At 42.0% G+C, this 13,400-nt stretch overlaps 1 protein-coding gene across 1 annotated transcript in view; it reads right to left on the bottom strand.

The window, feature by feature from the left end:
• Positions 1–3,308: 3,308 nt before the first annotated feature.
• LOC126195515 (orexin receptor type 2-like) overlaps positions 3,309–13,400 on the bottom strand; it is a 134,503-nt gene continuing 124,411 nt past the window's right edge. Inside the window, exon 6 of the mRNA XM_049934142.1 lies at positions 3,309–3,619. Coding sequence (XP_049790099.1) covers positions 3,309–3,619 — 311 coding nt within the window. The remainder of the gene's footprint in view (positions 3,620–13,400) is intronic.

Raw genomic sequence — 13,400 nt, 5'->3', positions numbered from 1 at the left:
CTTTGTCCCATACATTGTGCTCATGTGGCCTTATTCATATGAGCTATGAAAATATTGAAGTTTCTTCGTGTTCTGTAGTGAAACATAGGCGAAAACCATTAAAAAGTAACTAGAAACATATTGCGCTAGATGTCTTGAGAAGTTTAAAGAAGAAAAGTAAATTCTTTACTATTGATACGGCATATTTAAGCAACATCACCTGATTTTGTGACTTAAACGGACATTGTGTGTCGAGTGTACTAGAGGAGTGGTAAGAAAAACAGAACACGTGTGTGTTAGGAAAGTGAGATGATTTGTGAAAGATTCTATGAGCGTGTGGCACAGACCTACTAACAGTCATACGTGGCTGTAAGGAACAGGGTGTGATTTGTAGTTTGTTCAGAACGTGGGCTCTCGGGTTCTAGACCAGCTGAATGTTGTGTCTGGTCGTTGCCGACATTGGTGATCTGACAATACAGTAACTCTATGTGCCGTGGTCGTTACGAAGAGACACGTGGGGTGTCATCCGTGACCATAGCTGGGCAAAAAACCGTTAATTATTAATTAGCGAAATTAACTTTTCGAGTAACGGATTAACTTTTGAGTTAATTTCAAAAGACGTTAAGGGATTCTGTAACTTCTGTTAACTTTCTTTGAGTTCGTTAATCGTTAATTAGGTAACTACTATTTTTTGATAATGACGTCGCGCCGCCCGCGGAAATCGTATTCTGACAAGTTCGGGTCATGTAGGTGTGTGGCTACGCCGGGATGCGAGCGATTGATGTAAACGATCGATTGCGAGCGAGAATATTTACAGTTTATTGTTATCTGTTTACTGAGTTTGCGTTAAGTACTTCTTTTTGTTTGTGGATTGACTGTGGAAACTAGATCTTGGAATCGGATTCTAGATATACAACTGATGAAAATCCGTGGCCGCATTTAAGTGATTACGTTAATTTTGTATCCAGAATCGGGAGAACAAGTATTTTTCGATTGTAAACTGGTCTTGTTCAAAAAAATCAACATTAAGCGCTCGCACTTAAAAATTTGAAACGCATAAAGAGAGCACATGAATCGCGGTGTGTACAGTTTTAAGAAACAAGACGGCATGGTCCCACCGAAGAAAGCCAAAAACGAAAATGAAGCATGGCCATTCAGATATCGACAGCAGAGTCAGTAGCAGTAATCCGGTTAAAAAGAATACGACAGAGAAAGACTGGAGAGCCATTTAGCATACAGCCATTGGCAGTGGTGTGTCCGAAGCTAGTGGGGACCGATGCATAATAAACTTTTTTGTCACGAACATGATTGCTCTACGTCCTCGACGTCCCACCTAAACTTCCCCAAGCAGATATTTTTTATGTACATGACGGTAATACGTTTGATTAACTTGCTTATTTCTCTGCTGCCACAACATAAAAGTTTAGTACCACCAATGACGATTATCGATCGACTTCCATTTCCGTTATATCTCCTGTACGAGGTTTGTCCGGAAAATACGTATAAAAGTTGAATAATGTCTTTATGTTGCAGGTTGCAGTCACGCCAGGTGGGACCACTGCTGTAATCAATCCCATCAACGCTCAGTTCGAGTCAGAGCACTCAGCGTGAAGGTGGGAGTGTGCGGCAGCTTGTTGACAGTTACCCTTTTTCACCTGCCGTCGGCATGGAGCTCTCTCTGATTGAGGAACAGCGCATCAACATCAAGTTTCTTGCAAAGCTAGGCAAGAATGGCCGTGAGATTTTTGAGTGTTTGAAACAGGTTTACGGAGACAATTCTCTGAAGGAACCAACCGTGAACAAGTGGTTAAAAAGTTCCCGGGACGGCCGAGAAGAAGTGAACGATGACCCTCGCCCAGGACGCCCGTCGACATCGAGTTCAGATGCAAATGTTGAACGAATTCGGGCGTGTGTTCTTAAAGACCGTAGATTGGCAGTCAGAATGATTGCTGAGGGGCTGTCAATCCCCAAAACAGTCGTTCACAAAATCCTGACACAAAAACTTGAAATGAAGAAATTGTGTGCGAAAATCGTACCGAAGCTCTTGACGCCAGAACAGAAAGCAAAGAGGGTTGAGTGCTGTGAGGATTGGTTGGAAGCAAAGGAACGAGAGGACTTTCTCAACCGAATCATCACTGGAGACGAGTCCTGGTTTTACGAGTTCGATATGGAGCTCAAATCTCAAAGCAAGGAATGGAAACTAGCAGGAGAAGCGAGAAAAAAAAGTCGCGAAAATCAAGGTCCAATGTGAAGACAATGTTGATTGTTTTCTTTGATTCTAGGGGCATTGTTCACAAGGAATTTGCCCCTCCCGGCCAGAGAGTGAGCGGAAATTTTTACGTTGAAGTTCTCACACGTCTCAGAGCTCGTGTGGCCCGAGTTCGACCGGAGCTGGCAAAAGGGGGCACGTGGATCCTTCATCACGACAATGCGCCCGCTCACACGTCGCTCGTTGTGCGCGAGTTTTTGGCCCGAAGCTCAATCACCGTGACAGACCACCCGCCTGATTTACCCGATTTAGCCCCGTGTGACTTCTTCATGTTCCCGAAATGCAAAATGGTGCTTTGGGGGGCGGCACTTGGGAGATGTGGAAGCCACCAAGGCGGAAACGACACGGCAACTGAACAACATCACAACTGAAGACTTTCAGCAACGCTATCAACATTGGAAACGGCATCGCGTCTCAGGGCGAGTACTTTGAAGGAGACAATGTTGTAATACCTGAATAATTGTAAAATAAGGTTATTATTCAACTTTTATACGTATATTCCGGAGAAACCTCGTAAAGTACCGCCTTAACTTTTAACGAATTTAACTTTTTAATAAGGGATTAGCGAAGTTAGTATTTTGATTAACGCTGCCCAGCTTTGGCCGTCTTCGCGGCTGTCAATGTGTTGGGCTTTGAGAGGCGGAGGTTGCTTCCTCCACTCCTCGCACTCCCCGGAAGACTTGGGAAGGACATCGAGGTCATTAAGAGACGGATGCGGGAAGGGGACTCCAATTAGGTAACAACAAACACGAAGGATTAATAGCGCAGTGTTTAATTTCGCGTGAAACTGACAACGAACAGAGTTTGTTTGGGACCACGCATCTTGAGCATCCGAGTGAAAGCACATCGTGAGGCACTATGCAGGGCCCTGGTATCACCTGCTGTCCTGCTTTAACCAGCACTGTAGCCTACACTCAAGTGCCGTCCGGAAGTAGAACCGGGGTTTCTCGTCTTCTAAGGGTTACTGCGTGGGCCGGCTGGCACCGCGGCGCCTCCGCTACAGACTGGTGCTGGCCACCTCGTCGAGGTGGTCGTCGGCGGCGGCCAGCCGGCTCCGGCGTCAGTCGACGTCGTCTATGCGGACGATGGCGGCGGCGACGGCGGGCGGCAGGTGGCTGGCGTTGGCCGTGGCCGTGGCGGTCTGCTGCAGCGGCACAGTCTCCGTGAAGCGGCCCGTGTACGCCACGGTGGAGTTGCCGGCGGCGCCGGGGGAGGCGCCGGCGCCGGCGCACGCGTAGCTGGCCCCCGCCAGCCTGCCGGGCGTGCGCCGGCCGCCGCGCCGCGCCCGCCCCCGCGTCGGGCCCAGCCGGTTGCCGCCCCCGTGCCAGCACCACAGCCCGAACGTGCGCCGGAACTCGCGCCGGAACTTGCCTGAAACCGACCACCAGCTGTTCATCGGAAAGTGCTTCGGCGAACTGTACGGACAAAATTTCGGAGTGTTCCAACTTCAGCACACCCGCACGAGAGGACGTAACTTAACACTTGTTCTTCGCGAGGCCCACGAGAAAGACAGACCGCGGCGCGTACGTCACGAAGGTAGTCCTGAACTCGGTCGCTCGCTCAGCTCAGCAGACAAAATGCGTTTCTAAACCTGTTAACTCGCAGCTGGGCGTGTAAGTACTAACGAGAATTGCATCTGCTATTGTGAAGGCTTATCTCACTAGGGGTAAGATAGAAACTGCCTACAGGAAAATTAAAGAGACCTTTGGAGAAAAGAGAAACACTTGTATGAATATCAAGAGCTCAAATGGAAACCCAGTTCTAAGCAAAGAAGGGAAAGCAGAAAGGTGGAAGGAGTATATAGAGGGTCTATACAAGGGCGATGTACTTGAGGACAATATTATGGAAATGGAAGAGGATGTAGATGAAGATGAAATGGGAGATATAATACTGCGTGAAGAGTTTGACAGAGCACTGAAAGACCTGAGTCGAAACAAGGCCCCAGGAGTAGACAACATTCCATTAGAACTACTGACAGCCTTTGGAGAGCCAGTCCTGACAAAACTCAACCATGTGGTGAGCAAGATGTATGAGACAGGCGAAATACCCTCAGACTTCAAAAAGAATATAATAATTCCAATCCCAAAGAAAGCAGGTGTTGACAGATGTGAAAATTACCGAACTATCAGTTTAATAAGTCATGGCTGCAAAATACTAACGCGAATTCTTTACAGACGAATGGAAAAACTGGTAGAAGATCAGTTTGGATTCCGTAGAAATGTTGGAACACGTGAGGGAATATTGACCTTACAACTTATCTTAGAAGAAAGATTAAGGAAAGGCAAACGTACGTTTCTAGCATTTGTAGACTTGGAGAAAGCTTTTGACAATGTTGACGGGAATAGCCTCTTTCAAATTCTGAAGGTGGCAGGGGTAAAATACAGGGAGCGAAAAGCTATTTACAATTTGTACAGAAACCAGATGGCAGTTATAAGAGTCGAAGGACATGAAAGGGAAGCAGTGGTTGGGAAGGGAGTGAGACAGGGATGTAGCCTCTCCCCGATGTTATTCAATCTGTATATTGAGCAAGCAGTAAAGGAAACAAAAGGAAAATTCGGAGTAGGTATTAAAATCCATGGAGAAGAAATAAAAACTTTGAAGTTCGCCGATGACATTGTAATTCTGTCAGAGACACCAAAGGACCTGGAAGAGCAGTTGAACGGAATGGACAGTGTCTTGAAAGGAGGATATAAGATGAACATCAACAAAAGCAAAACGAGAATAATGGAATGTAGTCGAGTTAACTTGGGTGATGCCCAGGGAATTAGATTAGGAAATGAGACACTTCAAGTAGTAAAGGAGTTTTGCTATTTGGGGAGCAAAATAATTGATGATGGTCGAAGTAGAGACGTTATAAAATGTAGACTGGCAATGGCAAGGAAAGCGTTTGTGAAGAAGAGGAATTTGTTAACATCGAGTATAGATTTAAGTGTCAGGAAGTCGTTTCTGAAAGTATTTGTATGGAGTGTAGCCATGTATGGAAGTGAAACATAGACGATAAATAGTTTGGACAAGAAGAGAATAGAAGCTTTTGAAATGTGGTGCTACAGAAGAATGCTGAAGATTAGATGGGTAGATCACATAACTAATGAGGAGGTATTGAATAGAATTGAGGAGAAGAGTTTGTGGCACAACTTGACTAGATGAAGGGATCGATTGGTAGGACATGTTTTGAGGCATCAAGGGATCACCAATTTAGTATCGGAGGTCAGCGTGGAGGGTAAAAATCGTAGAGAGAGACCAAGAGATGAATATACTAAGCAGATTCAGAACGATGTAGGCTGCAGGACGTACTGGGAGATGAAGCAGCCTGCACAGGATAGAGTAGCATGGAGAGCTGCATCAAACCAGTCTCAGGACTGAAGACCACAACAACAACAGTAAGATTCCATAATAGCGGATTCCAGTAGTAGATTCAGTTTTAGTTTGTACGAACACGCTTAGTTACGATTTAACAGGTGTAGAAACGAAGTCTGTCCGTTGATTTGAGCGACCGAGCGAACACAGGACTACATTCGTGACGTACGCGCCGCGGCCTGTCTTTCTCGTAGGCCTCGTGACCTTCAGGGGTGACGCAACGTCCACTGAAATTAGTTTATAATTTCATTAAATCCAAACAACTACATTTAGTTTTTTATTGATAAAGTAGAAAATTTAAAATCTCTAACATGTCGATATGTAGTTCCTTTTAATACTAGAGCATGGCAATACTTTTCATTTATCAAAATCTACAGTTTTTGCAGTTGTGATAAGCCCATTTTCCTATGTATTGTTGGGCACATCACTTTTAAAGCTATTCTTACTTTCTTAATCACGTAACTTATCTTCCCTGTAGCACAATATGAACTATGTTTTTCTTTATGAATGAAAACACACACAACAGTTGTGCAATATCCTGCAATATTTATTATTTATTTCATAAACCGGCTTTCGGGTATCATCAGGCACAAAAATAAATACGTAGTGCAGAGATTTTAAACTAGTGTATCTACAGAGTATCGCCATTTACAGAGATTAAAATGTTAAGGTAAGATTTAGGAATAAAACGAGAGGAATTGTTTCAGTGTAAATGCGATGTAAGATTATTTAACTAAGATGAAATAAGTGACACATTAACTGATGAACTATATACAAATTATAGCAATTGTTTATAGAAGAAAATAAATTTAACAATGAACTTCGGTGACATGTTCCTAGGGTTGGCTGAAGAAAACAATCTTGTCTTTAATAGATGGTAAATTACAAACAAATAAGGTATACTGGTGAGATTAAGTAGGTAAGTAAAAGTCAAATTTTTAACACTTTTTTTACATTGAAGTAATTTCGCTCATTTTATTTCTAAATCTGACATTAACATTTTCATCTCTGGGAATGGAGACACACTATAAATTACATGCACTAGTTCAAAATCTTTTATCCAACAAAATTTCATTGCACCACATACTTATCTTTGTACCTAATGATGCCGCAACAGCCGAAAATCGGTTTCTGAATTAACAATAAATATTGTAGAACATTACACCACTGTTGTGTGTGTTTTCATTCCTAACATATAAAATGTTCCACCAAGCACTGACGGAAGTAAGTCATGCTATATTTTTGTTTTCTTCTTTCTATATTTATACTGTACATTTGTAAACTTAAAAAGTTTATCATGTCAAAACTCCCACATTCCTTTAACATAAGTTATTTAAGTATTCATTACAGCCTTTGTACATCGTTTGACTGCAGATACGATTTCAGATTTCAATAGAAAATGGCTTCCTTATAAAAGCCAGAACTGACTGTGGAGTATAATAAAGAACTTTTTAGTAACTAGAGTTGATATCAGTTGAGTACACAGATATGGAGCAGCGAAACACAAGCAAGAAGAAACTAACAACTTCAGTATAAATCGTATTTTACACGAACAACTTTCTTATAACGGTATATTGATAATTTTTACTTACGGACCGTCTGACAGCAACTGAATAAAACACAATTTTAGTGCCATACGCTTTTCGCCTTTATTTTCTGCAAGGCATCATCAGTGGCAGGTTGCGTGGACAATTTCTTACATATTACGCCCTGTTGCATTTTTGGTGTTGTTGTTCTTCTTATGAACGCCAATTTGCGGTTTTTTCCACATTCCACAGCACTATGCATTGAACGCTAGTTTTAATGCAATGTTTTGGTTTCTGTTGCCGAGTGAAGAACAACTTTCTGTGTAAAATCGACTGCTTGTAAATCAACAGTCGGCCACATCGTGAATGGTGTAAATCAGCAGAGGACCACATCGCGAATGGGACAGTGATGTCAATGATAAACTGACTGTGTTGAGTGAAGAGTTCTGAAGATCTGCCTATCGCAGCTGTTAGTGAATTGGTTGCTGATTGGCTAACATCCATAGCATCACAAGAAAGGCAGAAAGTCTGGGACAGCACTGCCTAGTGACATGACCTTTAAGGGGCTTTATTGACATTTAAGCTGTCATTTTAGGATCCTGCCCTAACACAACCTCCGAAATCGCAACATATTCGGAAATAAACAGCCAAATATTTCTGAGATGCAATAGTTTCAGAGCCCCATCTACGCGAGCAGTTTTGTCACAATCGACTACACATACATCTTCATCTATGCTCTGCAAGCCACCGTGAGATGATATAGTTGTAGGAAACTAAGATTTTGTTTTGTTTTTTGAAGTGAAAAATTTTATACTTTTGAACATTTAGAGCAGTTGCCAATCTCTGCACCACGTTGAAATCTTATCAAGATTTCACTGAATATTTATGCAACTTCTTTGAGATGGTATTTCATTTTAGATAACTGCATAATCTCCAAAAAGTCTGACTTTACTGTCCTGTAATCCCTTCTACATTGACGATGACTCTCAATCCAAGGTAACATGCTGTGTCCTCTGTACCAAAAGGTCCTCAATCCAGTCACAAATTTCACTTGATACCCAATATGATCGTACTTTTGACAAGCATAGGTGCAGTACTGAATCAGACGCTTTCCGGAAATCAAGAAATATTGCATCTACGTGGTTGCCTTGATCAAAGCTTTCAGTATGTCATGTGAGAAAAGTGCGAGTTGGGTTTGACAAGATCGATGTTTTCGAAAGCCGTGCTGGTTGGCACTGAGAAGGTATTCTATTCAACTACTCGTGGCAAGTGAGCCTATGTGGCGCCCCTCCTATACCGAGTCTCCCCTGTCAGTTGCGTTTGTTGTGAAAGCTATCTGCTGTGCAGTTTGCTACCTGAATGGTGAAAGTGAGGTTATTTGAGGCAATATGTCTTACAGAAAAATCGAAATATAGGAACAATGTGTGAACAAACAGTCGTAACAGAGTTCGCTAATGATCAAAGCTAAATTATTAGTGGATGTTCTGGACAAAGGTTGATTGGTAAATTCTCTACACTCCTGAGAATGGAAATAAAAGTCATCTAAACATTTCGAAACATCTATATTTACCTACACGAGAAAATATGTACTTAGAAACAAATCTAACAATATTTAGAAAGCTCCCTTTTACTTTATCCTTTGTATCTTGTTTTCTTTGTGATTGTCAAATAACATCGAAAATTATTTTTCTTGTTAAATATTTCTGACTTGTTGAATCAATATTCATTAGAAAACGTTTATCTATTTACGTTCTCGTTTAGGCCTGTGCATTCTGTAAGCTTTTCCTTTGTACAGTCATTGTAGAACTTAAATACCTTTTTGTTTTCAGATATTTTATCTCTCTTTTAGAACAATAGCAGGAAAAATACTAGGCCCTCGTGCAATCTTTGCAATGTACCACGAAAACAAAGTGAACAACAAAATAAAGACTAAGAATACACAGAAGCCACTACTATAACATGAGCAAGATCTGTGAGAATAGGTTAATTTGCAATGTTGACAGACGACACCACAGTCACGTATTTCTGCGCATGTGCACTTTGCAGCTTACTCGGTATTTTAGAAATCTGCACTTGGTGCATTCAACTCGTCATTGACATGAGCACACCCACCACAAGTAGTAGATTTTGACCAGAAATTCTTTTATGTAAAATGGAGTGTGCTGAACACTATACATACTCAGAAAAGGGGCGGTGGCATCATCTAGTAACATCAGAAGTAAATAAGTTCTCCCGCCATTCATCCATTTTATGGTAATGGATTTAATGACATATAACAATGATTTTCACTTTTTTCAAACCAAATACACTACTGGCCATTAAAATTGCTACACCACGAAGATTACGTGCTACAGACGCGAAATTTAACCGACAGGAAGAAGATGCTGTGATATACAAGTGATAAGCTTTTCAGAGCATTCACACAAGGTTGGCGCCGGTGGCGACATCTACAACGTGCTGACATGAGGAAAGTTTCCAACCGATTTCTCATACACAAACAGCAGTTGACCAGCGTTTCCTGGTGAAACGTTGTTGTGATGCCTCGTGTAAGGAGGAGAAATGTGTACCACCACGTTTCCGACTTTGATAAAGGTCGAATTGTAGCCTATCGCGATTGCGGTTTATCGTATCGCGTTATTGCTGCTCGCGTTGGTCGAGATCCAGTGACTGTTAGCAGAATATGGAATCGGTGGGTTCAGGAGGGTAATACGGAACGCCGTGCTGGATCCCGACGGGCTCGTATCACTAGCAGTCAAGATGACAGGCATCTTATCCGCATGACTGTAACGGATCGTGCAGCCACGTCTCGTGCCATTGTTTACACGTCTCGGTCACCTCTTGTTCGCATTGACGGCACTTTGAACAGTGGACGTTACATTTCAGATGTGTTACGACCCGTGGCTCTACCCTTCATTCGATCCCTGTGAAACCCTACATTTCAGCAGGATAATGCACGACCACATGTTGCAGGTCGTGTACGGGCCTTTCTGGATATAGAAAATGTTCGACTGCTGTCCTGGCCAGCATTCTCCAGATGCCTCACCAATTGAAAACGTCTGGTCAATGGTGGCGAGCAACTGGCTCGTCACAATACGCCAGTCACTACTCTCGATGAACTGTGGTATCGTGTTGAAGCTGCATGGGCAGCTGTACCTGTACACGCCATCCAAGCTCTGTTTGACTCAATGCTCAGGCGTATCAAGGCCGTTATTACGGCCAGAGGTTGTTGTTCTGGGTACTGATTTCTCAGGATCTATGGACCCAAATTGCGTGAAAATGTAATGACATGTCAGTTCTAGTATAATATATTTGTCCAATGAATAGCCGTTTATCATCTGTATTTCTTCTTGGTGTAGCAATTTTAATGGCCAATAGTGTAAATATAATAACCAGAATTAATTTCATTTTATATTAATTTTACAGGTGAATACACTCGGGATAATGAACGTCACTGAAGTGCTTCTTCGGCAGGCAGACAGAAGAGGGTACTCCTTTGAGTATGAAGTGAAACTGAATGTGTAAAATGATTTTCTCGTATGTCTTGGGTTCATATCTGTAATAAATTTCTGTATGTCCGATGCAGGAAGTTATTACATTGGCAGCGTTCGTGACTGTTCCTTTAATGGAGAGGCGGTAATAGTAACTGGTCAGTTGTGAACCAGGCCGGCAGGTGGGGTAGCCCATCTTTTGAGAACGTCTGTTTTGCTATTGTTAGCCCAAGGCAGTACTACTAGTTTGCATACAAGATCTGGTACCGTGTAGATCCTGTTTTTATTTGATATTTTTCTGCTCTGCAATGCTAAATACATCTTTCTTTTCTCCATGTACAAAATTATAAGAAATGTAAATTTGATCTAACTCAATAGAGTTTCCACGTTACTTTGCTAGTAGTAACTGAATTTATGTTATCTCACTTGGCTTTGGTGGTTTTCCTAAATCGCTTAAGAAGGATGCTGGGATGATTCTTCAAACAAGAACACCGCCGACTTCCTTCTCAATTTCTGTCCAATCCGATCTTGTGCTTCGTCTCTAATGACTTCGTCGTCGACATGACTTTAAAACCTAAGCTCCCTTCTGTCTTCCCTTGTAACCACATCCTTGGAAAGATTTCCGACTGTACGAAGAAAACTGTGCAAAAACGTAAGTTTCTCAAGCTACGCAATGTGTTCTTATCTCAGTGACAGGTGTGGGCCCCACCGCTATACGGAGAACACAAATTCTACTAATGGTCTTTGTTAGGTATTGCATATTCTGTTGTTAATTTTCGTCATGCTTGGTCACCGACACTGCGATCAGACGTGAAGCCAAGGTGGATTAAGCCTGCAATAGGAAAAGAATATCAAGCTTTAGGCAACCACAGGACAGCGACTGGAATAAGTGGGGATGCTAATGGATACAGTTCCCCCGTTTCCACAAAATGTGGTCCTAATACCTTAAGGCGGGGATGGACGATAGATTTGGCTTGAAGGCCACTCTGTGGAAGCAGAGGTTAGCGGAGGACCTCACCTTTTGAAATGACTGCATACATTAGTTAACTTTGCATTTAAGAAAAGGTATAAATTGTTATATAAAAATTCTGACTGTCTTAGCGGGCCGCATAAACAATTAGCTGACCGCAGTGCGGCCCGTGGGACGCTATTTGCCCACACTAGCCTTAACATAACTGTCAATGAATTACTGTGCACTGGACCTATTTGAAACAAACTTGTTACAAGAATTGCGATCACGAACAATCACGTTGGATAAAATATTCCTCTGTGTCATGAAAATTTACCAGACATATCAATCTAGATGCATTTGTTGTGAAGTACATCTATTAACTGAGACCAATGGATAAAGGTGATTCAATACGTACCAGCGTTAGTAATGAAGAAACGCTGAAAAAAATTATTTTTCAATATAGTGCCCTCATAGGCATTCGTATTTATCCAAAAATTCTAGCCACTGTTTATCCTCTACGAAAAATAGGGGTTGTCAGTATCTCTAAAATACGACTCTGTCTCAACGATGACGTTCTTATTTGAGCAGAATTTTTCACATGTTAGCCATGTATTGATGTACGGCAACTAGAAGAAATCGCAGCAAGCCAGGCTGAGCAAATACGGGGTTACGGCTGTGATTAATAAAGCAATTCATGCAGCTTTTTCTGCATCTACGTGACTGCTCTACAGTTCTCACTTAACCAGCTTTGCACGATTTCTCTATAGCTCCATTCTAGAACAGCGCCTGGGAAAACCACCATTGAAATCCTTACGTGCGAGCTATGATTTCTCTTATTTCATTACTTTTATAATTTCTGCCAATGTGGATGGACATCAGCAAAATATTTTCACATTCGGAGGAGAAAGTTGGTGATTGAAATTTCGTGAAAATTCTCGCCGTGACGAGAAACGCCTTTCTATTAATGACTGCCATTCCTAACTCGCGGATCATATCCGTGGTTCTCTCCCCCCTATTTCGCGATAGTACAAAACGGGCTGTCCTCCTTTGAACTTTTTCGATGTCCTTCGTCAATTCTATCTGGTAAGAGACGACTTTAGAGAAATCTGCTGCCACATTGTCGTGGTGAAACTGCCCTTTCTTCGTCACCAAATGGAGGTATGGTTCCTTCAATTTCTTGTAGAAGCGATCCGATATCTCTCTGGCGTGCTGTCTAGCGACCGTTTCCCCATTTTCTACAAAGTTTGTGAAAATGACGGTTTACACGTATATATCGCGCATATATCATCGGTAAATTTTTCCAGCTGATGAGACTGACCTACCTCCTCAGCTACTTTGTGCATTTTCCTTTGATTATCAGTGAGAATAGTGTTGTGGATTTTTTTTTTTTTCAAGATTTGCTGGGCGTCCTGAATGGTCCTCTAAAACAGACGCTCGGCCATCTTTAAATTTGGTGAATCGATTATGTGTCAACATTGTCACTGATGGTTATGTATCGCCGTAGACCACATCAAATTTTGTTTTCATCTTCGTACAATTACTTCTATCCAGAAGCAAATATCGGATCACTGAAGTAACTACGCCATTCCATCTCGGGAAAGACCATGTAGCACAAATTAACGAAATGGCTGCCACATCCAAACTAACCTATGAATGAGTATGGGTTGTGTTTTAGCGTCGTCTAACAGATAACAGCACACAAAGGCTTTATCTAGAGAGCCCACACGTATATTTTGGATAATCCTGATTAAGTGTCGAGTATTGTGTATAACCTATTTCGTACTAAATCGACGTCTGTGATTTACATTTATTGTTAAAACACATCTGAT

The sequence above is a fragment of the Schistocerca nitens genome, chromosome 7 (genome assembly GCF_023898315.1).
Source record: "Schistocerca nitens isolate TAMUIC-IGC-003100 chromosome 7, iqSchNite1.1, whole genome shotgun sequence".
Lineage (NCBI taxonomy): Eukaryota > Metazoa > Arthropoda > Insecta > Orthoptera > Acrididae > Schistocerca > Schistocerca nitens.
The sequence above is the reverse complement of the archived record's forward strand: the minus strand, read 5'-3'. Positions and strand labels throughout refer to the sequence as shown.